This window comes from Trachemys scripta, chromosome 5 (genome assembly GCF_013100865.1).
Source record: "Trachemys scripta elegans isolate TJP31775 chromosome 5, CAS_Tse_1.0, whole genome shotgun sequence".
NCBI classification, from domain to species: domain Eukaryota; kingdom Metazoa; phylum Chordata; order Testudines; family Emydidae; genus Trachemys; species Trachemys scripta.
The window spans coordinates 86,219,757-86,246,085 of record NC_048302.1 but is presented as its reverse complement, the minus strand read 5'-3'; the positions used below and the strand labels follow the sequence as shown (position 1 = coordinate 86,246,085).

Genomic DNA, 26,329 nt, shown 5'->3' with positions numbered 1-26,329 from the left:
GGTCTCACATGATATTCTTATTGATAAACTAGGCAAATACCATTTAGATGGGGCTACTATAAGGTGGGTGCATAATTAGCTGGATAACCATACTCAGAGAGCTGTTGTTAATGGTTCCCAATCCTGTTGGAAAGGCATAACAAGTGGGGTTATGCAGGGGTCTGTTTTGGGATCGGCTCTGTTCAATATCTTCATTAACGAATTAGATATTGACATAGAAAGTACGCTTATTAAGTTTGCAGATGATACCAAACTGGGAGGGATTGCAACTGCTTTGGAGGACAGGGTCATAATTCAAAATGATCTGGACAAATTGGAGAAATGGTCTGAAGTAAACAGGATGAAGTTTAACAAAGACAAATGCAAAGTGCTCCACTTAGGAAGGAACAATCAGTTTCACACATACAGAATGGGAAGAGACTGTCTAGGAAGGAGTACGGCAGAAAGGGATCTAGGGGTTATACTGGACCACAAGCTAAATGTGAGTCAACAGTGTGATGCTGTTGCAAAAAAAGCAAACATGATTCTGGGCTGCATTAACAGGTGAGTTGTGAGCAAGACTTGAGAAGTCATTCTTCCGCTCTACTCGCCTCTGGTTAGGCTTCAGCTGGAATATTGTGTGCAGTTCTGGGCACCGCATTTCAAGAAAGATGTGGAGAAATTGAAGAGAGTCCAGAGAAGAGCAAGAATGATTAAAGGTCTTGAGAACATGACCTATAAAGGAAGGCTGAAAGAATTGGGTTTGTTTAGTTTGGAAAAGAAGACTGAGAGGGATATGATAGCAGTTTTCAGGTATCTAAAAGGGATAAGAAGGAGGGAGAAAACTTGTTCACCTTAGCCTCTAAGGATAGAACAAGAAGCAATGGGCTTAAACTGCAGCAAGGGAGGTCTAGGTTGGACATTAGGAAAAAGTTCCTAACTGTCAGGGTGGTTAAACACTGGAATAAATTGCCTAGGGAGGTTGTGGAATCTCCATCTCTGGAGATATTTAAGAATAGGTTAGATAAATGTCTATCAGGGATGGTCTAGACAGTATTTGGTCCTGCCATGAGGGCAGGGGACTGGACTTGATGACCTCTCGAGGTCCCTTCCAGTCCTAGAATCTATGAATGGTGCTGGACTGCTAGCCCTGAACACCGAAGTCCCCTATGTGTCCACAGAAAAATACAAAATGGGCATCAACAGTCATGCTCTTCCAGACTGCTCAACCAAAACATATTCTAGAAGGACCACTTTTGGGATGAAAAGATAATTTAGTCTTCACGCTCAATAAGTCTTTGGGTTATCTGCTGGGAACCGGAATGGCATTCTAGTGCTTCTGGTACTATCATTTATAGGTGACAAAAAGCACACGGGGACATGCGTTCCAGCAACTGTGATACAGGTGTTCTGATGTGGAAATCTGTCCCTGAGGAACTGAATTAAGTCTGCCAGATCATTACTCATAGGTTCCCTACCTACCATCAGTTAGTCAGTACTATTTGCTATCACCACTGACCCGGATGACAGATGAAATGCTGACCCGCAAGAACCCAGTGTGGTAGCCTGCTACCAATCTCTTGAGCTATCTGTTTCCCAGAACCTTGCATTATAAGGACATTTGGACTTTTTGTAGGGGATGAGGGAAGAGGGGAGTGGAAAGAGGGTAAGATACCTGCTATCTCTACATCCAGCAAACCCCCTGCCACCTCCTCACATCATTTGCTATACCACATGAAGTTGCAGTGGAGACAGGAATTGAACATTCGTATGGAGCTCAAGAATATCCACAGTTATCATAATTAATGGTAACAAAAATGTTGTGGAAGGGATATTAATCTTCATGCTTCAATGCTTAAAGCAATCTCTGTTAGAGATCAGGATGAGTCAAGGGGGGGGCGGGGAATCACAAATTATTTGCCTATGCAGATTGCTTGCATCTTTCACTGAATCATTTTGTACAGGTCAATGTTGGAGAGAGCATACCAGATATGATGGACCTTGGTATGATCCAGTATGGAATTCCTGTGTTTATTTAGGGGCAGATCCATGGATGTTCCTTTGCTGAACACAAAAGTTACCAGCATTAGAAGAATTAAACAAAGTATCATAAGCATATAAAATAATTTTGGCTATGATAACTATCTATTAGGGGTGGTGCTTGTCTGGTAGGGGGTGGGCAGAAAAGTAATGTTTCATGACAACTATTAATGAATTAACAAATCATTATGGAATCAACCACCTGGGAAATCCCAGATGTGTATAGAGTTTTGGTTTCTATGCTTTTCATGTCGGTTTAAGAATTTAACAAATGCTCCAATTTGGTGTTCAGCCAAGAACCTGTCAGGTTTGTGTTGAGATAATTTATTAACATTCTAAACAGAGACTTGTGTTAAGGGTTGCAGATATTTTACTCCTATCTGAGAATGGAGCCTTCTTTTATCACCTGAATAGTTTTGTCAATCTTGCTACAACTCCATGACATCTAGAGGCAGTTAAGTTTGAACACTTAAGTGAATCTGAATTTTGGATAAAGAATCTAATCAATTTAACTGTCCTTAGGTGCTCATTACCAAAGTATCTAGGCTAAACTAGGTCATTGAATGTCATTTACAAAAATACCTTACATGGAGATGAGAGAACAGTACTTCAGAAGAATGGTCAGGAAAGCAAATAGCAGTCAGGGTACATGACAAAATCCCTCATCAACACATGGGCTAGAGGTTATCCTCACAACTGTTGGTTCACAATTATCACAGGTGCCACCTTCCTCCTTGACCCAGGAGTGCTCAACCCCCGCTCTGCCCCAGACCCCGTCCCACCTCTTCCCACCCCTGTTCTTCCCCCTCCCCTAAGCATGCCCTATCTCCACTCCTTCCCCTCCCCCCAGTGCCTCCTGCATGCCGCAGAACAGCCGATCACAGTGGGCAGGAGCTGCTGGGAGGGATGGGGAGGAGTTGATTGGCGAGGCCGCTGGCAGGTGGAAGGCGCTGGTGGGGAGGTGGGGAGCTGGTTGCTGGTAGGTGCTAAGCACCCACTATTTTTTAACCATGGGTGGGCCAGCTCTGGAGTCAGCACCTATGATTATTATTATAATAAAACATTTGTAAAAGCACCATAGATGTGCATAGTGCTGAACAGAGAAATTAAAGACACACTCACTGCCTCAAAGAGCTAACAGTTTAAAAAAAGTTTGAGTATTACATTAGTACATGAGAAATGCCATTAAAGGTAGAGCAAAAGTAAGACACAGGTACTACGTGGAAAATGTAAGGTGACTCAAGGACATGTTAGACTGGGCAAGGGTGAGGGAGGTTGGAGGCTAGTAGAAATAAAATCTAGATTATCACTAATCCTAACATGGCCACATAGGACGCATTATTTTTGCCCTCTCCTCCCCCTCAGCTGCTGATGTGAGAGAAGAACTGCACAACCTGTATTCTCCACTATAAGAAAGTGGATGAGAAGGTGCTAAGAATGGGTGAGGAGTGGATGGGGAGTGGCCAGAGCCACAAATTCACTCCCTCCACCCAGACACAATGACCAGTGGAAATAGTGGAAGAAGCATATACATGGGGAAATAAGGTATGCCCCCAAAGAGTGAAGTAGCTTAGGTACCCCACAGCTAGGGGGAATCATGGGAGAAATGGTTACTGTGACATACCTTTAGGGTGTCCCTTTGGCTACATGCTGTCCTTTGCAGAATGTTGAGCCTAAAGGTTTAGTTTTGCTCTAAAACAGCTGTTTTCCTTGTGTCATTTGAAATGCATCATAGAAGTTCCTTCTCTTTAAATGAGATTTTCTGAGGGTTGCACTAGTATATGAGTAACTTCTTAAGGGATTGTGGGAAGAAGTGGGTTTGGAGAAAAATTGAAAAGGAGGCATAGAACAAGAGTGGAGAATCTAGGCTTAGTGCCAGAAAATTATCATTGTACTTTAAGTATGCTGCATGGAAATTAAAAATCCCTTGAAAATTGTCATAAAAGTAGAGCTCTGACCCAGAGTCCTTGGCCACAACATTCCTGTATGTACTGTAATACACTATGCTGTGCAATGGTTGGTGGCTACCCATCACCACAGATGTGGGTATATTTCAAAGCTGTTATACGCATTTTGTATAGTTTGTGAAACATTTGGAATTCTTTGGGGAAGCTGTGATATATAAACACAAGGAGACAGATTTTCAAAAGAGCTTAGTTCTCAGGTACCTAAATGAAGTGGCCAGATTTTCAAAAGTACTTAGAACCCAGCAATTCCCACTAAGAACAATTTGAAAATCTAGCCACTTCACTGAATTGTCTAGTTGGGAACTGAGCTCTCAAGAGGCTATTGTCCAAGATTTCTTAATATTACACCTCTACCCCGATATAACGCGACCCAATATAACACAAATTCAGATATAATGCGGTAAAGCAGCGCTCTGGTGGGCCAGGGGTGCACACTCCGGTGGATCAAAGCAAGTTCGATATAACACGGTTTCACCTATAACACGGTAAGATTTTTTGATTCCCGAGGACAGTGTTATATCGGGGTAGAGGTGTATTTCATTTTTAGGTAAGAAAATTAAAAGATTCCTTCTCATTCCAGTAATCTTCCAGTCACCACTATCACAGATTAACTGAGTTACAACAAAACCAAGGATCTGATTCTCATTTTGCTCTGGTCGCATTTTATACCCACTTTGCACAGGTATAAATGACCACACAAGTGGAGAGTCCTGCCCCAAAAATCTATTCATACTGAACTGATCACTGAAATATCACATGGATGGTGTGGTATATCATTGAACTAAAGCTTTCAATCTCTCAGAGAGGCAACAACAATTTAAGGAGAGAGAGCAGTGAAACTGAATTGGGGAAAGTTAGAAAATATAACATCTCTTCCTTTCTCAGGCCTTGTCAAGATATCATTCCAAATTTAAGATTTATTGATTGGGTCCAAATTTTCAATTTAACTCTCTCTGTGCACATTCACACAACGTAATTGTGTATATATGCAAAATCCTAGCTCATACCTGCCTCTGTACCAGGACTCTGGTGATGGATTTGGGGAAACTTGTCCTCTGCTGCTATGTTAAGCAGCATTCTACGCCATGCTATTTCTAGGGCAAATACTCACATCTGTATTTTGTTAACATTCTTTTTCCTAAGAGAAATGGTGTGAACAAAATTTAACCATTCACTCAATAATTCATGAGCCAGGCTGGAGTAAATCCATTTTTAAATTCAGGCAGCTACAGAGAATTTCTTACCATATACACCTGATTCTTACATACAGTATCACTTAAATAGTTTCTTTATATTATTTACTTTTTTTGATGGACAGAACTGCATAGTATTTCATTGCAGACTGAGCTTACCTCCCCTTCCGTGGACTGCAAGTGCAGTTCTTTCCTACACGTTGCCTTTAAATCTCCTGCAGCTGCACTAACTTGTACTCCCCTGGGAGCTTCCATTATCAAAGATCTAGTTGGAGACTCAAGTCTGAAAAAGAAAAAGTATCCATTAATAAAAAACCCAAACCTCATATAAACAGCATGTGCTGATGAAAATCCATTGTCAAGACAAAGAAAATGAAAAGTGAATTGTTGCATGAGTGGTTTATTTATTATTCTTTGTGACTCCGATTCAAGAAATCACCTAAGCACGCACTTAAGCCCATCATTGTTCAAGAAAGTACTTAAGTATGTGCTTAACTTTAAGTAATGGGATTTATGCATGTTTGCTGTACTGCTTAGGGACGCTTTCTTGAACTGAGGCCTAATTTAGTTGATAGTTGCTCCAAGACTGAATTGTCGTTAGTACAAATATGCTGCTTTCTATTGTGACTGCTGAAAAGCAATGTCTAACCTGTGTATGCAATGCCAGATGTACATTTAAACAAAATCCAAATTGAAATGTTTCCTTTGACTTTTTTTAACAACAGTTTCAATTCTGTTGGACCTCTTCTTCCTTCACAACATATAAATAACTACTACTAACTGCACTGGAGCTACTCACTTGCTTGGGGATGAGGAGGCAAGTGAGGAGTGAGAGATCGATTAGGCCCTCAGCCTATATTACTCTGCTTTCTGAACACATTTCACCCCCTTTTGCAAACTGCTCACTGACCTCTTCAACCCCACAATATCTGCCATATTCTCTGTATCACTTCTCATTGCAATTACCACATTTCTCTTTTTGTCCATCCACTAGTTCCCCCTTCTCTCTCTTCTTTTCCTCACACTCTCTGTTCTCAAGATCCTGGACCACTCAAAGCCAAGGGGTGAGCTCTCTCTGCACTGCTAGCTCACAGTTCTCCACTCTTCTCTGCTACTGAGAGTTGTAGTGGTGAGGATTTGTGGTGATAGTGCTCACATGCAGGGCTTAAAAGGACAGATGGTCTAGTGGACAAGGCCCTGCACTGGGATTCAAGTGGCATGGATTCAATTCCTGGATCAGCCAAAGACTTATCGTGTGATCTTATTTAGAATGAGCAAACTTGAACAAATCACTTAATCTACACAGTAGCTCAGTTCTCCATTTGTAAAATGAGGATAGTACTGCCTAACCTCACATGGGTGCTATGAAGATGAAATCCATTAATAATCATGAGGTGCTCAGATACTATCACAACGAGAGCCAGTTCATCACCTAGATAGATAGCTGGAAGAAAAGTGGGTGAAGTGGTTTGTTCCTCTGCATTTTCCTTCTATCAGTTTGATCCCTGAGTAGTAGTTCATAATCACCCAGAAGTATAACAAAATGTATTTATAAGGGGATGAAGAAAGGAATTGTTTGATATAAAGGATTTGCCAGCTAAAGTCACCTGAAATAGCTATTAAGTAGCATAGACAACTGGGTTTAGGCATATTGTAATGTTTTATTTATTTATTTATTTATTTTGCAGACAGGAGATAGTAGTCATGGATTATCTTCCTGAAGCCAAAAATACCACATTACATCAGGGATAATGGAGATGAGGCATGAGTTGAATGTCATGAAGATAGCATCTGTAAAATATTTCTGACTGCTGGGTGTCACCAGCACTCAATGGGAATAAATCTGAGAGCAATTATTTAAAAGTACAAGATATAACTTAAATATGTTCTTCAGATATGAAATGATCAGGTACTAAGCATTTTAGATACCGGTGTTTAATGGCAAATGCAAAACATGAACACATTATCTTCTGTTAAAGAATGGGAAAGAGAGCTTTTTTGAAGGCACATGTAACATTCTTTGTTCTGAATGATTTTGTCATGAAAAATGAAGCAGCAAGTAGTCCTGATTATTAATTATGGTTATCACCAACATAAAGCACATAAGGGAACAAATAATAGGAAATGGAGGTAAAGGGAAAGAAACCTGTAAAGGAAGGAAGGAAGCTTAAAACATCAAATTGTTAAAAATGACAGTTAATGGGAATCACTATGAAAAATACACTCTCTATAAAAGGACCCATCCTTTAGGTTTGAAAAACATGATTGATCCTTTCATTCATCATTTTGGGGTAATTATATTATTATTGCTATTATACATAAAGGCAACTGGAAAGTATCTAACTTTTGTATTCTGTAGTGAATTCTCTTTATTCTTTTTTTATTTGTTTAAGTAGATAGGTGCTAGTAAAAGATTTTGTGGCTACTTTCACCAATGCAAAAGAATGTAAATCTTCATGATGTTGTCATATAAATAAACAAAAATCTCTAATATGTAGTTATATATTCTATTTGTTTATCATCAGTCTCATTCTTTTACCATTCTTGTATATCAAGAACAGAGACCTGTATATATAATATATATTTTGTAATGATCATAATTTTATTCTACACTTTTGACATGTCTCTTTTTTGAGCATCAAATTGCATTCACCTGCAGTAACCAGCAGCCAGTCTAAATTGTTTTCATAGGAAATTTAGGCCACAGTTTAGCAGTCTGATCCACAAACACACAAATGTTGGTCTGTGCATATCTGATTGCAGAAATATACATATTATCCATTTAGATATTTTATTAATGTTATAGAGTGAGCTTTTAAAAAATGTTAACTATTGGCATAATTCAATTTTACTACTGTTTATTACTATTTATTTTACTACTCAGTATATTTCAGTGTGTGTAATGTTATTTAGAACTTTATTTTCTATAATCTCTATACCTCCTGAGTTATCTTTATCATCTCTTAGTCAAGAGGATATAACTGCCCTCTGTTATATGTATTGCGCTGAATGGATGACATTAACAATTCCACATTACTGCTGGCTTCTGAAAATCTAAACCACTATTGATTTTGCCTGGAAGTTTTCCAGTAGAAGGTATAGTGTTGCATACGCTGATCTGTGTTGGGTAATATCTTTCACAGCACTGTAATCTTTTCTATAGGATCACTAACAATTATTTGCAATAAATGTGCCACAGTGCAGTTCAGAATTGTCTACTCTAGTTTCAACATGATTAGTCAATTTTCCACCAGTTTTATGAAACTGCTAAGTGATTGATTGCATGAATCGAAAAGATCTGAACAGTGAATTCCTGAAGATGCTATTAATATTGTATTTCTGTGCACAGTTGAAAGAAATTTGAGCATTTTCAGAAAACAAAAGAATGTAAGCAGTTAATTGAAATTATTAATTTCAGCAATGTGATGTATAGATGAATTGTTGAGATGATTTGCAGTGTAGTTTTAAAAAGCTATCTACTAGTACAAATGATTTTTCTTATCTTTTTACAGTTACTTCTGTATTTTTATTATTCTTTTACTTATTATACATCTGGAAAGAATCTTAGGGGCTGTGTGACCTGAAACTATCAAATAGAAAAGTAAAAGCCTATATGTTCAGAGAGATTTTTTCCTCAGTAGGTGTTGCCAGGGGATACTCAGACCCATGATGTAGAACACCACTTGTTTGTCTCAGTCCTTTTTTCTAAAAGCTTTTATCTTTGCCATAAACCTATTGCAACATTGCATGATATCATATTCATGTCTCTAAAAATGCATAATTTAAATGGCAGCAAAGGTCTCTTCTGAATACTGTAGCAAAAATCTGCTTTCCTTTCAAATTTACTAATGGCCTGTCAGAGTGCCTTTTACTTCTGTGAGTGATTCCTAGTCACATGATTTCATTTTTTTCTACCCAAGACAACAAGCAGATCTCACAGAGCAAAAAACTTTATACTATCTCTGTTATTAGACAGACACCTTAATGTAGCAGGAAAGAGAAGTATGCTTTTAAAACAAGGATCTTTAAAAATGTAATCTGCCAATTCCAGACAGAACAGCTATCCAGACTAAACCAATCTCAATATTTCGGTTCAAAGTTCAAATGACACGTGACATTAAATTGAAATGACACATGAACCTTACATTTATGATATTCCATTGTGCTGGATCTGAGAAGACTGGTTGATGGTCCACTAGTGAATTGAATTACACAAACACTGTGTACTGGGCAACGAGCAGATTCATGATGTTACCAATCTTACATTTACATTAAACCTTTCACCCAGAGGGATCCTCAGACACTATTACAAACAGAGGATCACTTTGCCGCTTCTGAAGGCCGACCGTTTTGGGGTGAAATGGGTCATCTGTCCACAGTAGCATTATACTTCAGCTACAAGGAGCAGTTTAGGAAGGCATAATTTAATTACTCACCTCGGAATTTGGCCAAGAATACCATATGATGGGTAAGGGGTCAGTACCTGAGTTTTTCCATCTCATGTAATTTCAAGGTACCCTCGGTTGAAAAAAAATGTTAGGGGGCCTTGTTTTGCTTCATTGTTTCTCCTCCTCACCTGCTCAGAAAACATATAGGCCCTGATTCACAGTGAGCTGGTTGTGGCTCCTTGATCTTCAGCCACTCAGTGGAATACAGAGCACTAGGGAGCCTAATCTAACTTGTCTATTGGAGTTTACCTCAGTGGAGGATCAGGCATAGGGGCCTCTGCTCCACTCTAACCCTTTCCACGTCTGCCTCATCGCCAGTCCACCACTTACATGTCTCTGTCCTCCCCCTTACACAGAGTTGGTAGGGAAGCTGGTATAGGGTTATATCAACTGGCTTTACATCAGCAGAGATTTGCCCAACACAGGGAGAATTCTCCTGTGGGAATCTGATAGACTTCAGTTTGCTTTGTGCCCCTTGAGCAGAAAATCCAGCCCACAATATTCAGTAGAACAACCAAACCAAATTTCAATCTGTATAGATAGGGCCTCTAATTTCTCTTCCCATGGTATCACTGGAGTCCTTTCCCTCTAGCATGTGCAAGTAGCTAGTAAAACTTAGTATTGTAGGGTAAGTCTGCTAAAAAGGAACAGGAGTATTTAAAAATGTGCTGCTAACCAGAAAACACACATGAAGAAGGGCATCCATTTCCCCTTATCCAGATTCTTTTTCAGTTAGTATTATTTTATGGACTTCTATAGTATTACAAGAGTAAAGATACACCAACAAAAAGAAAAGAAAAAAAAAAATCTGTCTATTAGGTACCCATTATGAAGATTTTGGCAAATTGAGAGAAGTGTGTCAACCATGTGATGTATCCACTGGTGCTTGTGGGCAGTAAAATTGTCTTAGATTGGCAGCTGAATCAACAACTCAATAAAGATACAAAAAAGTGCCAGGCAAGTATTCAGTGACTGGATAAAATTTTCACCATGTTCTGTCAGCAGGAGCAAATGAATGTAGCCTATAAGATCCAAACTTTATTTTAATGTCACAGATTGAAGATCAAAATAAGACTCTTGGCTGATCACAGTTACACATATTCTGTGATATGCTGGCATTGAGAAATTAGTCTGGAATATGTTTGACATCCTAGGTTACAGTGACAATGTCATGCATCATGACAGAGAATCATTAGGAAAACAAAAAGCAGAAAGTAAGGAAAGGGAAGTAGAAGCAAAGGATAAAGAAACAGTGAGATATGAGAACTTCAGGAGGACTGCAGACAAATTTCAATGCCTCTGTGGTCGTATTCAACACTGATTTACACCCCTTATTCAATCTAATTGAATTGAATAGGATTGCAAGTTAGCACAGAGTTTGACCATCTGTCTTTTGAGAGTAATATACATTAGATAGCAACACGATCTGCCAAATAGAGGACAACTTCAGACCTTGCTGTCTCAACTGCGGAACATCCCCCAGGCAGCATAACTTTTGTGGTTCTCCTGGAGGTGAGATAGAGAAGGAGAAGCCAATGCATGGGGGAGTTTCTCTAGAATGGGGGTGGCAAGATCAACGTGAGAACCTCTTCCCTCTGTAGGAAAAGATGCCTAAAGGATGTAATGAGCACACCTGTGGCCCATTCCCCATTCATTCCCCTAAAAAATACCCCAATCTATGTCATACTCTTCCAAGAGATGGGAGAGACAATAGATGGGGCAATTAGCAAAGGGACTGGGAAGAAGCACATGTGCTCTTTTCCACAATCCCAGAAAAACTGGCCGTCTTTCAGGGAGAGTGACATTCCTCCCATAAAAGACACAGTTGATGGGGAGGACAGGGAAAGACAATATCTGAAAAAAACATGTAGCAGACCTGAGATGTGGGGATCAGTGGGAGAGCACCCATCTCACTAAAAGCTGGCAGAGAAACATAGCAGAGACCTCAGTGAATGAGTTACAGCACTACTTTGCCCACTATTGCTGGGGTGCCTCATTCTACACATTAGATACTCCTCACCCTGCGTCTCTTATCTGCCACACAGTGGGAGGGGAGAAAAGGTGAGGGCTGTACCCAGGCATCTCTGATTTATAATTCACCTTCTCACACCTGGAATAGGGACAGAGGCCATTTCCTGTCTCTCCAGGCAGGACAGCAGGGCCTTACAATTGTGCCTTGTTTCTTTTTGCTCTGGAAGAATGTTCTATATTAGGCCCACCCAAGAATTACCAGTTCTTTGGTGCGGGAATCCCTTGCATGGGTCTTTCAAGCAGAAGCAGCAGCCTCTCCCTTTTCTTACAGCACCCCCTCTCCCACCGATGTATGTGTCCAGCTGGGCAGGGTGACTTGGGGGTCCCTAAATTTCCAAGAGTCACCTTATATATTGAAAAATACTTTTTTCAACTGTGACGTTATTAGGTAGAAGTGCACTTTAATTCTGATAAATAACAATACACTAAAAAGAAAATGATCAGGAAGTACAAATTACGTCAAAGGAGAGAGACAAAATATATTAAAGGGGCACTAATCAACACTGACAAGCAGAGATGTTGCCTCTACACAACTCATGGCTCACCCTAGAACTTGCATGCATTCATGAGCTGGTTTCACATAAATATTTTTTTATCATTATTATTATGATAAAGTAATGTATTGGCCTATGTGCTTTGGCTGTGGGAGTCACGGTGCTTGGTAATTAAAATGATTATTTTCACTTTATTCCCATTATTTATGCTAGGTTTCAGAGTAGCAGCCGTGTTAGTCTGTATCCGCAAAAAGAACAGGAGTACTTGTGGCACCTTAGAGACTAACAGATTTATTAGAGCATAAGCTTTTGTGGACTACAGCCCACTTCTTCGGATGCATATAGAATGGAACATATATTGAGGAGATATATATACACACATACAGAGAACATAAACAGGTGGGAGTTGTCTTACCAACTCTGAGAGGCCAATTAATTAAGAAAAAAAAAAAAAAACTTTTGAAGTGATAATCAAGCTAGCCCAGTACAGACAGTTTGATAATAAGTGTGAGAGTACTTACAAGGGGAGATAGAGTCAATGTTTGTAATGGCTCAGCCATTCCCAGTCTTTATTCAATCCTTTGTTGATTGTGTCTAGTTTGCATATCAATTCCAGCTCAGCAGTCTCTCGTTGGAGTCTGTTTTTGAAGTTTTTCTGTTGTAATATAGCTACCCGCAGGTCTGTCACTGAATGACCAGACAGGTTAAAGTGTTCTCCCACTGGTTTTTGAGTATTATGATTCCTGATGTCAGATTTGTGTCCATTAATTCTTTTGCGTAGAGACTTCAGCCCGCAACTAAAACCTCTCCAGCGCATCATCAGAGATCTACAACCTATCCTGAAAGATGATCCTTTACTCTCACAGATCTTGGGAGACAGACCTGTCCTCGCTTACAGACAACCCCCCAAACTAAAGCAAATACTCACCAGCAACCACACATCACTGAACAAAAATACGAACCCAGGAACCTATCCTTGTAACAAACCCCGATGCCAACTCTGTCCACATATCTATTCAAGTGACATCACAGGACCTAATCACATCAGCCATACCATCAGGGGCTCATTCACCTGCACATCTACCAATGTGATATATGCCATCATGTGCCAGCAATGCCCCTCTGCCATGTACATTGGCCAAACAGGACAGTCTCTACGCAAAAGAATTAATGGACACAAATCTGACATCAGGAATCATAATACTCAAAAACCAGTGGGAGAACACTTTAACCTGTCTGGTCATTCAGTGACAGACCTGCGGGTGACTATATTACAACACTTTAACCTGTCTGGTCATTCAGTGACAGACCTGCGGGTGGCTATATTACAAACTTCAAAAACAGACTCCAAAGAGAGACTGCTGAGCTGGAATTGATATGCAAACTAGACACAATCAACAAAGGATTGAATAAGGACTGGGAATGGCTGAGCCATTACAAACATTGAATCTATCTCCCCTTGTAAGTATTCTCACACTTCTTATCAAACTGTCTGTACTGGGCTATCTTGATTATCACTTCAAAAGTTTTTTTTTTTTCTCTTACTTAATTGGCCTCTCAGAGTTGGTAAGACAACTCCCACCTGTTTATGCTCTCTGTATGTGTGTATATATATCTCCTCAATATATGTTCCATTCTATATTCATCCGAAGAAGTGGGCTGTAGTCCACGAAAGCTTATGCTCTAATAAATCTGTTAGTCTCTAAGGTGCCACAAGTACTCCTATTATTTATGCTATTATTTATAATATTTATTATAGTTGAATACACCCACTTTTAAAAAAAATATGTAAAATGTTATTGAACAAATGTACTGAAAAAATATTTTCTTGATCTATTTAACCTAGTACATTGCCTTGAAGGTCAATTTTCCTGGACCCTGTTGGACACCAGTTTAAAATCTGTACATGAAATTTAAAATAATTGTTTGTAACCACTGGAATGCAGTAACTCCAGGATCTAATCAATTCTGTTAATGGAATTAAAAGGAAAAGAAATATACATCTATGTGCCAGACTCATAGAATCCTAATTCTATGCACTGATCATCAGCTCTATTCTAAAAGCTGAAATCTGTCCTCAGATTCACACATGCCACTCCCTTTGATTTCAGTGGCAGCCTGACATACATTCAAGGGCAAAAGCTGGACCTAGGTGTTGTGACCTCATGAAAGGAGCAAAGTGGATTTCCTATGGAAATAGTGGGGACCCCTTCCTGAAAACCAGTAAATATGAATTTTTCACTTATACTTTCCACATTTAACTTTACAGGTCATTGACAACACATTTAAATTAAGATGAAACCTTTGTGACTGAGTATCAGGACAGTAAGGCAGTCACTGTACCATTTGCTGTTATGTCCACCTTCATATCTAACCAATATCATTGGCTGTAGGACAAGTCATTGTCACCTTTATAGTTCCTAAAGCGCTCATTAACCCAGAAATCAACTCACTGTACTAAAAGCTGAATACTAATTGCACTGCAAACTCCATTACTTCATTATAGTGGATCTGCATTATCGTAGTAACTGAATACTTGAATATTAATAGACCTACACAGGTTGGGAGGAAAATCACTTCTTCAAAGGCCAAGCTGCATGATCTCTTCTGAGATCCCAAAAGAAAGTTAGAAGAGGAAGAGATAGACATAAAATGGAATAGGAGAGGCTCTGAAATTGTCATTATCTTTATTTATTACAAGTACTAGAGAATTAGTGAAGAGAACATAAGAATGGCCATGCTGGGTCAGATCAAAGGTCCATCCAGCCCAGTATCCTGTCTACCAACGATGGCCAATGCCAAGTGCCCCAGAGGAAGTGAACCTAACAGGTAATGATCAAGTGATCTCTCTCCTGCCAGCCATCACCACCCTCTGACAAACAGAGGCTAGGGACACCATTCCTTACCCATCCTGGCTAATAGGCAAGAAGGAAGTCTGGAGAAGTGTTGGAGAGGGTAACAGCATTAAATTGACAGCACCCATCAAGTGTAATGAAGCTTCAGGAATGACCAGGAGGTCTGAGGAAAGTTAAAGAGGTCTAGTGTGTGAATCTATATATTATAGAGTGAGCAAGGGCATCCCCAGAATATCTAAGGATTTATGAGAATACAGGGAAACAACCCAAAAGACAAGTATAAAAACAAAGCCAAAACAATAACCCACCTTGGAACATTGGAGGAGGGTGGAAACAACCAAGAAAGTTGAGTGAATGTTGGGCATTTTAAGGGGTGCAGCTAAGAGTCAATGTTAGTAGAGTAAATGAAACAGCTATTAATATGGAATCTAAATTTACAACAGAAACTTATTTACAATAGATTTATAATAGTTGATGATAGATCCAGGGGTGAGAGTTGGGCAGGGGGAAAATAGAAGCCTTTAAATGATTTTAATTGTAAGTCAATTGTGTGTCCTTTACCAAAGAAAGCCTGGCAACTGCTTGATACATTCAAAAAGGTTTTTGAAGACTATTGTCATCTTATTTTTCATACAAAAAAGTTATTTTTTGTTTTTGCTTTTTAATATCTAACATGTTAGTACTTGAAAACCTCATCATTACAACATTCTGTATTGACCACCTAAGGTTCAGTAGGACTTAAATGAAACTGTGACAGTAGAATGATTCAGCATACTTGCTTGCACAAAGCTAACACATCAGACATTAGAAAATGAAAACATTACCTTGCCAAGTGAGAATGTGAAACAGAACAAGATCTTTTAAAAAAATATCTTGTATGCTTTAACTGAGAGAGGCAAAGTCTGGTTGCAAGATATAGGGGTATTTCTCTAAGTCTTTACAGGGATACCACAGATGAACTAATTCAGAAAAATCAGCAGCAAAAGCTTTTTTTCCATCTTTTGTGTGCAAGCCACCATGTTGGCTAATATACTGGGGAATGAACTGGAGATTTTCAGTGCTAAAAATCATAAGCTATTACAGCTTAAGTAAAAGCTCTCTATCTGTGGTTCTAATCGTTTCATATTCTACAGCTGAGTGGAGGATGGAAAATCTGTTTTACAAATGATTTCAAAATTTTTAAATCTAGCTTTGTTCCCCAGTGGAGCAAAAACCAACAATTTCAAAATTTGCTGTAAAATAAATAAAAAAAAATAGAATAGTTGCAAATCAATTGAAATGCTTCATTCATAAAAAAAGTGAAACTAGGCCAAATTATGAAGGAGGAATATAAACAAACACCACAAGCATGTAGAGACAAAATTAGAAAGGCTAAGGCACAAAATGAGGTTAAACTATCTAGGGACATTAAAGGTAAGAAGGAAACATTTTACAAATACATTAGAAGCAAAAGGAAGACCAAGGACAGGGTAGGCCTATTATTCAATGAGGTGGTAATGACAATAACAGAGAACACAGCAATAGCTGCAATGTTAAATGCATTTTTTGCTTCGGTATTCACCAAAGAGGTTAACAGCGATGAAAAGACTAATACAATTAACATCAGTGTAAATGGGGTAGGATCTGGGGCTAAAATAGGGGAAAACAAAATTAAGAATAATTTAGCCAAGTTAGATGTCTTCAAGTTGGAAGGGCCCGATGAAATACATTCTAGAATACTTAAGGAACTGGCTGAAGAGATATTTGAGCCATTGGCAATTATCTTTAAGAACTCCTGGAGGAAAGGAGAGATCGCAGAGGACTGGAAAAGGGCAAATATAGTACCCATCTATAAAAAGGGGAATAAGGACAACCCAGGTAATTATATATTAGTCATCTTAACTATCGTACCTGGAAAGATAATGGAACAAATCAATCAATTTTTGTGCATGTAGAAAATAATAAGGTGATAAGTAACAGTCAACATGATTTATCAAGAACAAATTATATCAGTCCAAACTAATATCCTTCTTTGATAGGGTAATAGGCTGTGTGGATAGAGGGGAAGCAGTAATGCTTTTGATAGTATCTCATATGACCTTCTCATAAGCAAACTAGACAAATATAGCTTAGACAAGCCAACTAAAAGATGGTTTCACAACTGGTTAGAAAACCATGCTCAGAGAATAGTTATCAGTGGTTCACAGTCAAGCTGGAAGGACATATTGAGTGGAATCCCACAGGGATCTGTCTTGGGAATCCGTTTCCATTCCATATCTTCATAAATGATTTGGATAATGGCATAGAGAGTACATTGATAGTGGATCCCAAACTAAATGTGAGTCAACAAAGTAATGCTGTTGCAAAAAAAACAAAAACCAACCAACCAAACAAAAAACAAACATTGTTCTGGGAAGTATTAGTAGGTGTGCCATAAGCAAGACAAAAGTAATTCTTCCACTCTACTCAACACTGATAAGGCCTCAACTGGAGTTCTTCAGCAAAGATATGGACAAATTGGAGAACATCCAGAGGAGAGCAACAAAAATGATTAAGGGCCTAGAAAACATGACCTTTGAGTAAAGATTGAAAATTTGGGTTTGTTTAGTCTAGAGAAGAAAAGACTGAGTGGGGACTTGATAATAGTCTTCAAGTACATAAAACATTGTTGTAAAGAGGAGGATAAATTGTTCTCTTTATGCAGTGAGTACAGGACAAGAAGTAATGGGCTTAAATTGCAGCAAGGGAGATTTAGGTTAGATAGGAGGCAAAACTTCCTAGTTGAATGGGTAGTTAAGCACTGGAACAAATTACCTAGGGAGGTTATGGAATCTCCATCATTGGAGGATTTTAGGAACAGATTAGAAAAACACTTGTCAGGGATGGTCTAGATAATTCTTAGTCCTGTATCAGTGCAGAGGACTGGACTGGACTCAACCTACTCAATCTACATTTCTATTTTGATTTTGAATTTTTACTCTATATTCCATTTTAAAATAGAATATAATACAAATTAAATTTTTTTGAAACAAAGTAATTTCAAAACAATCAATCAAAATGTTTCATTTTGAAACACTGAAATAGAACATTGACACTGTTGGAACTTCTTTTCCCAGTTTTTTCCTCCAAAACAAAATTTCAGGGAGATTGACAATTTCACAAAGCATATTGATTTTGATGGAAATGCATTCTCTTACAGAAAATAGTTCTGTTGAAGTTTTTCCAACCTGTTCTATCATCAGGAACAGAGGAGAACCTGTAACACACATTCCCCAATTGGTTGCACTTGGACTCAACCAAACTGTTTTGTTTTTGAAAACAAGTTTCAGGAAAGATTTGGTAAGTCAATTTATTTTCAGTTACCTCCCTTATGACAGGTACCATCTTTAGCAGAGACCAGACATTTCTTTCTATCTTTTGGCAGCAGGCCATGCCACCAGAGGGGAGCCAAGTGGCCCTTTCTTCCTTTTTGAAAGTGAATTCTATCTTCAGAGCCACTGAAGACAGAACAAAACTACGGAGACAAGGAAGATAATCATTTCCCTTTATTCTGTACTGGTTAGACTACAGCTGGAATACTCTGCATAAATATGGGCATTATACAATAGAAATGATAGAGAAAATTGAGAGATTGCAAAGAAGAGTAACGAGAATGATAAAGTGTCTAAAGAGAAATGTAACACAAAGAGAGGTTAAGGAAAATAAATGTGGATTAAATAAAAAAGCCTCTTACATCAATCCAATATTAAAGCCTGCACAGTTAACATCACAAAGACAGGAACTGCAAATATTAAGGTTTCAGTAGCAATGCTGACTCAAGTGCACTGCACATCCTTAATGATGCACAAATTTAAACAGAAAAATCTGATAGAAATTACACAGGTGTAATGCGGCAAGTTAGTGTTTCTGTTAAACCGAAGCTTTTTTTTGGTGATTTTACCAATTAAGTCAAAATGTTGCACTTACATTTTTAAAATGTAATATTCTTGTTTTTAAAAGAAAAAGAAAAATCTCCTGTGCTTAAATAACGTTAACCTTTAAATGAGTGCAACTAGTCTGAAGTTCACATTTCCCTGTGTTGTTGCTATTGGTTGGTTGGAGACAGGTTTCTGAAATTCTAGGTTGTTAGAACAGCAGCATAGTTGTTTAAATTGTGATGGCTCTAACCTTACAATATAACAAGCTTTTTAAAAATAAATAAAAGCTTGCATAGTAGGCACACATTGGAAGGATGAAGATAAGATTACACTGCTCTACAGCCAAATGCTTCTGAAATAAATGTAGTCAAACTTTACTAATTCTGGGTCACTGAGAACAAAAATGATGCTTAAAATTGTTGATTGGCTCTAGTCTTCAAGATATGCTATTGGGTCAGTATATACGACCCTTGACTTGGGAATGGCGGAGGATAAGTGAATTATAAAGGGAAGGGATCTCAATTTAAACCAGAAATGACTAAAATACATCTTTGACTGGATCTATGAATAAATCTATGACTGGGTTTGGACAGTACTTGCTTTTTAGGCAAAACAATGAATGATGCAATCTGAAGCTGGTATTGCATCATACATGATATGAATTGCATCATGTTATTCCTAGAAGTCATGGATGATGCAATCATAACGAAGCTTACATCACTCTGCTGAACAAATTGCCCTATATCAGCTCTAGAAATCATACAGTGTCATGCTCTCTTATTTGTCAGTGTTTGATTTTGCAAAGGGACACACTTCTGGCATGGAAAGCGTTCCAGTTAGTGGCAATAAGTTTTCTCGGAAACAACAAGGCAGACAACTACAGGTTGTTGGTGGAAAACCTCCTCAAGTCATACAAAAGCCTTGGTTACAACTTGTCATTCAAGATACATTTTTTGCACTCTCATCTAGATTTTTTTTCCACCGAATTGCGGAGCAGTGAGCGACGAGCACGGCGAGCGATTTCACCAGGACATTGCGACAATGGAGAAACACTATCAGGGCAAATGGAGCTTATCAATGCTTGCAGACTATTGCTGGACAGTGACAAGAGATGCTCCATTTAATGAAAATAAGAGACAAGCCAAGAAGCGCTGAGTAGACACTGAATAGGTCTAAATTATGTACATAATAGTTTTTTTGCCTTTTGTTTCATAATAAATTTTATTTATATAACCCTTTTGCTGATTTTTAAAGTGTTACATAAACAGGACAGGTGAAATATCATCATGTAAAGCAACCATAAACACATGAAAAGACCTAGGTTTACAATTTATGATTAAAACTCTACTATCTACACAATATACATAGACATAAAATGTAAAAACTTAAATATCTGAGGGCAGGTCTTCACTACGGGGGGGGGGGGTCGATTTAAGATACGCAAATTCAGCTACGCAAATAGCGTAGCTGAATTCGACCTATCGGAGCCGACTTACCCCGCTGTGAGGACAGCAGCAAAATCGACCTCCGCGGCTCCCTGTCGACGGCGCTTACTCCCACCTCCGCTGGTGGAGTAAGAGCATCGATTCGGGGATCGATTGTCGCGTCCCGATGAGACGCGATAATTCGATCCCCGAGAGATCGATTTCTACCCGCCGAATCAGGTGGGTGATGTAGACCTAGCCTTAGAAACAGTAGCCAATCTGTTGTTTTAATTGTCATATTTGAATTCAGCACATCAAAATACATAATAAATAGCACATTTTATCTCTGAAGCAGACGACTTCTCAAAAATTGTAGACCAGTGTTATAGGACTTGAAGGAAGTGTTTTTGCACCCATGATTTCCTCCTGAAGTTAATACAGTTTTTTTGGAGAATTTTGCTGTTTCCCCCACGTGCCCCCCAGACAGCTTGATTCTGTAAGATGCTGAGCACTAAGGCTCTGCTCCAAAAAAAATACTCAAGCATGTCCTTGACTCAAGAAAAGGAATAGTTCCAATGAAATCAATGGGCTTATCACAGAATCATAGGACTAGAAGGGATTTTGACAGGTCATCTAATCTAGTCTGTTTTCAGAGGGGTAGCCGTGTTAGTCTGTATCAGCAAAAACAACGAGGAATCCTTGTGGCACCTTAGAGTCTAACAAATTTATTTGGGCATAAGCTTTTGTGGGTTAAAACCCACTTCATCGGATGCATGAAGTGAAAAATACAGTAAGCTGTATATCTATCTATATCACAGCACATGCAAAGATGGGAGTTGCCTTACCAAGTGAGGGGTCAGTGCTAATGAGGCCAATTCAATTAGGGTGGATGTGGAATCCTGCTGGGAATGGGCCACATCCACCCTAATTGAATTGGCCTCATTAGCACTGACCCCTCACTTGGTAAGGCAACTTTCATCTTTTCATGTGTATATATTTATACCTGCCTACTTTTTTTCACTCCACACATCTGCTGAAGTGGATTATAGCCCACAAAAGCTTATCCCCAAATAAATTTGTTAGCCTCTAAGGTGCCACAAGGACTCCTCATTGTTTTTTCTAATCTAGTCTCCTGCACCCATGGCAGGACTAAGTGTTATCTAGACCATTTCTGACAGGTGTTTGTCTAACCTGCTTGTAAAAATCTCCAATGATAGAGATTCCACAACCTCCCTAGGCAATTTATTCCAGTGCTTAGCCACCCTAATAGTTAGGAAGATTTTCCTAATGTCCATCTTAAGCCTCCCTTGCTGCAATTTAAGCCCATTGCTTCTTGTCCTATCCTAAGAGGTTAAGAAGAATTCCCTCCTCCTTGTAACAACCTTTATGTACTTGATAACTGTTATGTCCCCCCTCAGTCTTCTCTTTTCCAGACTAAACGAACCCAATTTTTTCAACCTTCCCTCATATGTCATGTTTTCTAGACTTTTAATCATTTTTGTTGCTCTTCTCTAGACTTTCTCCAATTTTTCCACGTTTCCTGAAATCTGGCACCCAGAATTGGACACAATACTCCAATTGAGACCTAATCAGTGCAGAGTAGAGTGGAAGAATTATTTCTTGTGTCTTGCTTACAACAATCCTGCTAATACATCCCAGAATAATGTTCGCCTTTTTTTTGCAACAGTGTTACACCATTGACTCATATTTAGCTTGTGGTCCACTGTGACCCCCAGATCCCTTACTGCAGTACTCCTTCCTTGGCAGTCATTTCCCATTTTGCATGTGTGCAACTAATTGTTCCTTTCTAAATGGAGTACTTTGCATTTGTCCTTATTGAATTTCATCCTATTTACTTCAAATCATTTCTCCAGTTTGCCCAGATCATTTTGAATTTTAATCCTATCCTCCAAAGGAGTTGCAACCCCTCCCAGCTTGCTATCATCCACAAACTTTATAAGTTAACTTTCTGTGCCATTATCTAAATCACTGATGAAGATATTGAACAGAACCAGACCCAGAACTGATCCCTGCGGGACCCCACTCATTATGCCCTTCCAGCATGACTATGAACCACTGATGACTACTCCCTGGGAACAGTTTTCCAACCAGTTTTGCACCCACCTTATAGGAGCTCCATCTAGGTTGGATTTCCCTAGTTTGTTTATGAGATGGTCATGAGAGAGAGTATCAAAAGCTTTACTAAAGTCAAGATATATCTTGTCTACCATTTCCCCCTATCCACAAGGCTTGTTACGCTTTCTTTGAAAGCTATCAGGAAGGTTTGACACAATTTGTTTTTGATAAATCCATGCTGACTGTTACTTATCACCTTATTAGCGTCTAGATGTTTGCAAATTGATTGCTTAATTATTTGCTCCATTATCTTTCTGGGTACAGAAGTTAAGCTGACTGATCTATAACTCCCTAGGTTGCCCTTATTTCCCTTTTTATAGATGGGCACTATATTTCCCCTTTTCCAGTCTTCTGGAATCTCTCCAGTCTTCCATGACTTTTCAAAGATATGCTTAACTTCTACCATGTGCTTAAATGACCACACCACACCAGAGGAAGGTAGCAGTGTTTTACGGGTGGGGATGGGGGAAGAAGGTCAGAAACTGCTGCAAAAATGTGAGGGGGGGGTCAGCTTGACTCATCCCCTGAGAAGCTAAGGGAGCAAGGTTTTGAAAGGTGCAAGCTCTGACATTAGAATCCCTTTCTCCAGGCAGCAAGGACGGTAGCCCCACCCTCCCTCCCCTCAAGGTGGCAAATATCAGATTTGGTTAGGACCTGCTATGGGCATTGCGCTAGTTGCTCCTTTTTTAGGGGGATGGGTGGGATGGAATTTTCCCTCACCACCAGATTGGGCTAGGTGGAGTGAGTTTTGTTTTGCTTTCTCCACAGCGGGTATTAGGGAGGACTTATTATGGTGAGGAGGAAAGGGGGTTAGGCTGTATGTTGCAACTCATTTTGTAAGTGTGGGGCAGATGTCCGGTGTAGGTACTCCATAGGGAAGGCATCCAGTGACCAGATAAATGGCCTGGTAAAGGACTTACAAAGAGGTGCTGGTTAAAAGAATGGAATGGGGGTGGGGGGATCGAGGCTCCTATGATTGGTATGGCACAAAGCCAACCCCCTTTCTTATAGCTCACCTTAACACTGCTACAATGTGGGTGGATGGTAGGGTCCAAGCCATGGGCTGGCAGGATAGAAAATGAAGGGGGGCTGGTGGAAGCCTCGAGTAGTTATTTGAATGAACATGGAGTTGCCTGCACTATACACTTTTATCTGCCAGTAGTCCCAGATATCTAATAATAAAGTTGTGATCTGTTTAAATCCATATCAATTGTCTCCTGCCCTTCTTTTGGTATAGCTGGACAATACTTTGTTGGATTGGAACCAAAGTGCTCAGTACCTTGCACAGTTGAGCTTTGAGACACAACAGCACTCAGAGTAGCAGCTAATGTCTCAAACCTTCGAGTCAGGCCAGAGAGGAGAATCATGAAGTGCAGTGACCTTAAAAAGAGGATCGGTTTCAATTGGCTCTGCTAACAGGTTTACTTAATGGTCACTGAGCATGCTCAGAAGTGATTTTTCAATAGCTTAGAACATTAGTGTTTAAGTGAGGACTATGTTTATACTGCATTTCATGTGTTAGCTGTTTCTATTAAAGGCCTTTGACAAAAAGTAGGGTGTTTTTTTAATATTTGAAGATGGTATATTTCTTACTCTGATCTTTTAAAACAGCAGAAAGGATTTGGGCCATATTTTTTCAAAGAATAGTCATCTCTGCACTTAGACTAAGGGTCCTAAATATCAATCCAAGAGGTGAATGTTTTTGAAAAATGCAAGCATATAAAAACAGGGGCATATAATGGAAGCTCTTTGTCAATCTTAAAAAAGGTCAGAACTAACAGGTGCCTGCCATACTAACCAGGGAAAATGGAGCATACAGACGGACATGGTGATGGTGCGCACACACACACACACACCCTCCCCTCTGTAAGTATAAAGATAAGGAAGAAGTTATTCTCACCAATTAGAGATACAATTAGAAAAATGGATTTGTATCAACACAAAAACATATCAGTTTAAATACAGAATATCTGAAGGCAAGAACAACTTGGGAATGAAACCAATTTGTGAAAAAAGTCAGAGAATGAGAAGGTCACTAAAATCCATCTGGTCATAGCTCAAGAGACTGGCAATAATTTATAGCCATTAACGTTCTACCTAAAAAAAAAAAAAAAAAAAAAAAAAAAAAAAAAAAAAAAGCAGGGACTTGGACTGTCTCAGGTTATAGCATCTTCTCTCTTGTGTTGAAGATTGGTTTGTTAGCTTTTTCTGGATAAAGTGCATGAACAGAAGATCACACCTCTCCTACCAACTTCAAATAGCTTCTCAGCTTAGCTTCTCTCAACCTCGATCATTTAAATGACAAAACTGTGTCACCCCTTCTCTGGCCTCAAGCTTTTACAGAAAGGACACACTAATATGTTAGCATGCTACCTACTGCAGCCTTTTAGACAAAGGCTCTTAGAGATGTCATGTGGCTGTAGCTTTGTGGAAAACATAAAACCATTCTGTGGGATTTGTGTATCTTCAATACTGATCAGAGTCAAAATGAGATCTTACAGGCTTTATCTGTTTCTTGCTGCTTGATCAATTTCCATCTCATTATGCCCAGCACTAGCTTTCAGGATTAGCTAATAGTCAATGGTATACTAGTCTTGACATAGAAGAAAAAAAAAAAAGCTATTAAATTTGATCTTCTAGTTCTCCCCAGAGGTAGGAAACAACAACAAAGTAATTTACCCCCTTATTAAGAAGGTGATTCAGGGCATAGCTATCAGAATACAACCACTGGCTGACTCTTTTGTGCATAGATATTACCCATTAGTGCACCGTGTTTTAATGCATTATTATCATTAAAGCCAATATTTTGGGGCTATAATCTTGGCAGTTTAGTTCCTTCACAGCATTCTTGTGAGAAAAGATATCAACGGAAATCTGGAGATTTAATTATTAACATGTAATTCATTTTGCTCATTCTAAAGCACGGTTCTTTTATTCTGCATGTTTCAGCTAATGAAAGTCAGATTCAATTATATTTTGGGCAATGGACTTGATCTAAAGGGGTTTATCAGCTTTCACAAAGGATTGTAGGAAAACATTTTGCTAGCAAAAGCTGGCTGGCTAGATTAGGAAAAAATGTAAGAAAAAAAAAAACACCACAGAAGAGGGGACAAATATGCAGTTGTTTTAAAGCTGCATTGTGTATGATTTTTAAAAAGAACATTTTAATAGCAAATATTAGAGATGGGCCAAAGTCTGAACACCCTTACATTTTTGGGGGGATGACACTGTTTAGAGTATGAACCAAACTCCAGAACTGAATTCTGCAACCCATCCTTTTGTCTATAATGAGCTGAGCCAAACTGTCAGATTTGGAAAAAAAAAAAAAACAAAAAAAAAACCAAAAACAAAAAAAAACTTAATTTAGAGGGTGTCAAAATCTGGGTTCACATCCAATTTTGTAGTTCAGTCTCATCTCTAGTAAACATGGTCATAATTTTCCTTCTAGTTTCAGTGGCAGATTCTGCTGCATATACAAGGTCATTATTTAGTAAATTGTCCAGTATCTTCTGTGCTAGACTAAAATATATTGTCAGCTTTCATAAAATCCTAATTCCAGAGGTTGATAACTTGATTTTGTTTAGATGACTTCAGAGGTTTCAAATGCAATAACCCTGAACCCTAATGAATACATAGCAGTAAACATTTGGGGGTAGCTGGCAGAGCATAATACATATTCAATAAATGAAGAACAAAATAATTTAATTGTAAATTAATGCTGTTAGCCTAAAATGTTATGTGGAGTTATTTCAGTTTCATAAATGTCTTATTTGATGATGATTGGTGCTGAATCGTCTTTCTTTGTGTTGTCTCTAAATCAATCTGATGTTAGAAGAAGAGGGGAAGGCTGGTTGAAGGCTTTTGAG

General features: G+C 38.8%; 1 protein-coding gene across 1 annotated transcript in view; it reads right to left on the bottom strand.

Moving 5' to 3' along the window:
• SGCZ (sarcoglycan zeta) overlaps positions 1 to 26,329 on the bottom strand; it is a 401,035-nt gene that overhangs the window by 11,894 nt on the left and 362,812 nt on the right. Inside the window, exon 6 of the mRNA XM_034772405.1 lies at positions 5,339 to 5,462. Within this exon, the coding sequence (XP_034628296.1) occupies positions 5,339 to 5,462 (124 nt within the window). The remainder of the gene's footprint in view (positions 1 to 5,338; positions 5,463 to 26,329) is intronic.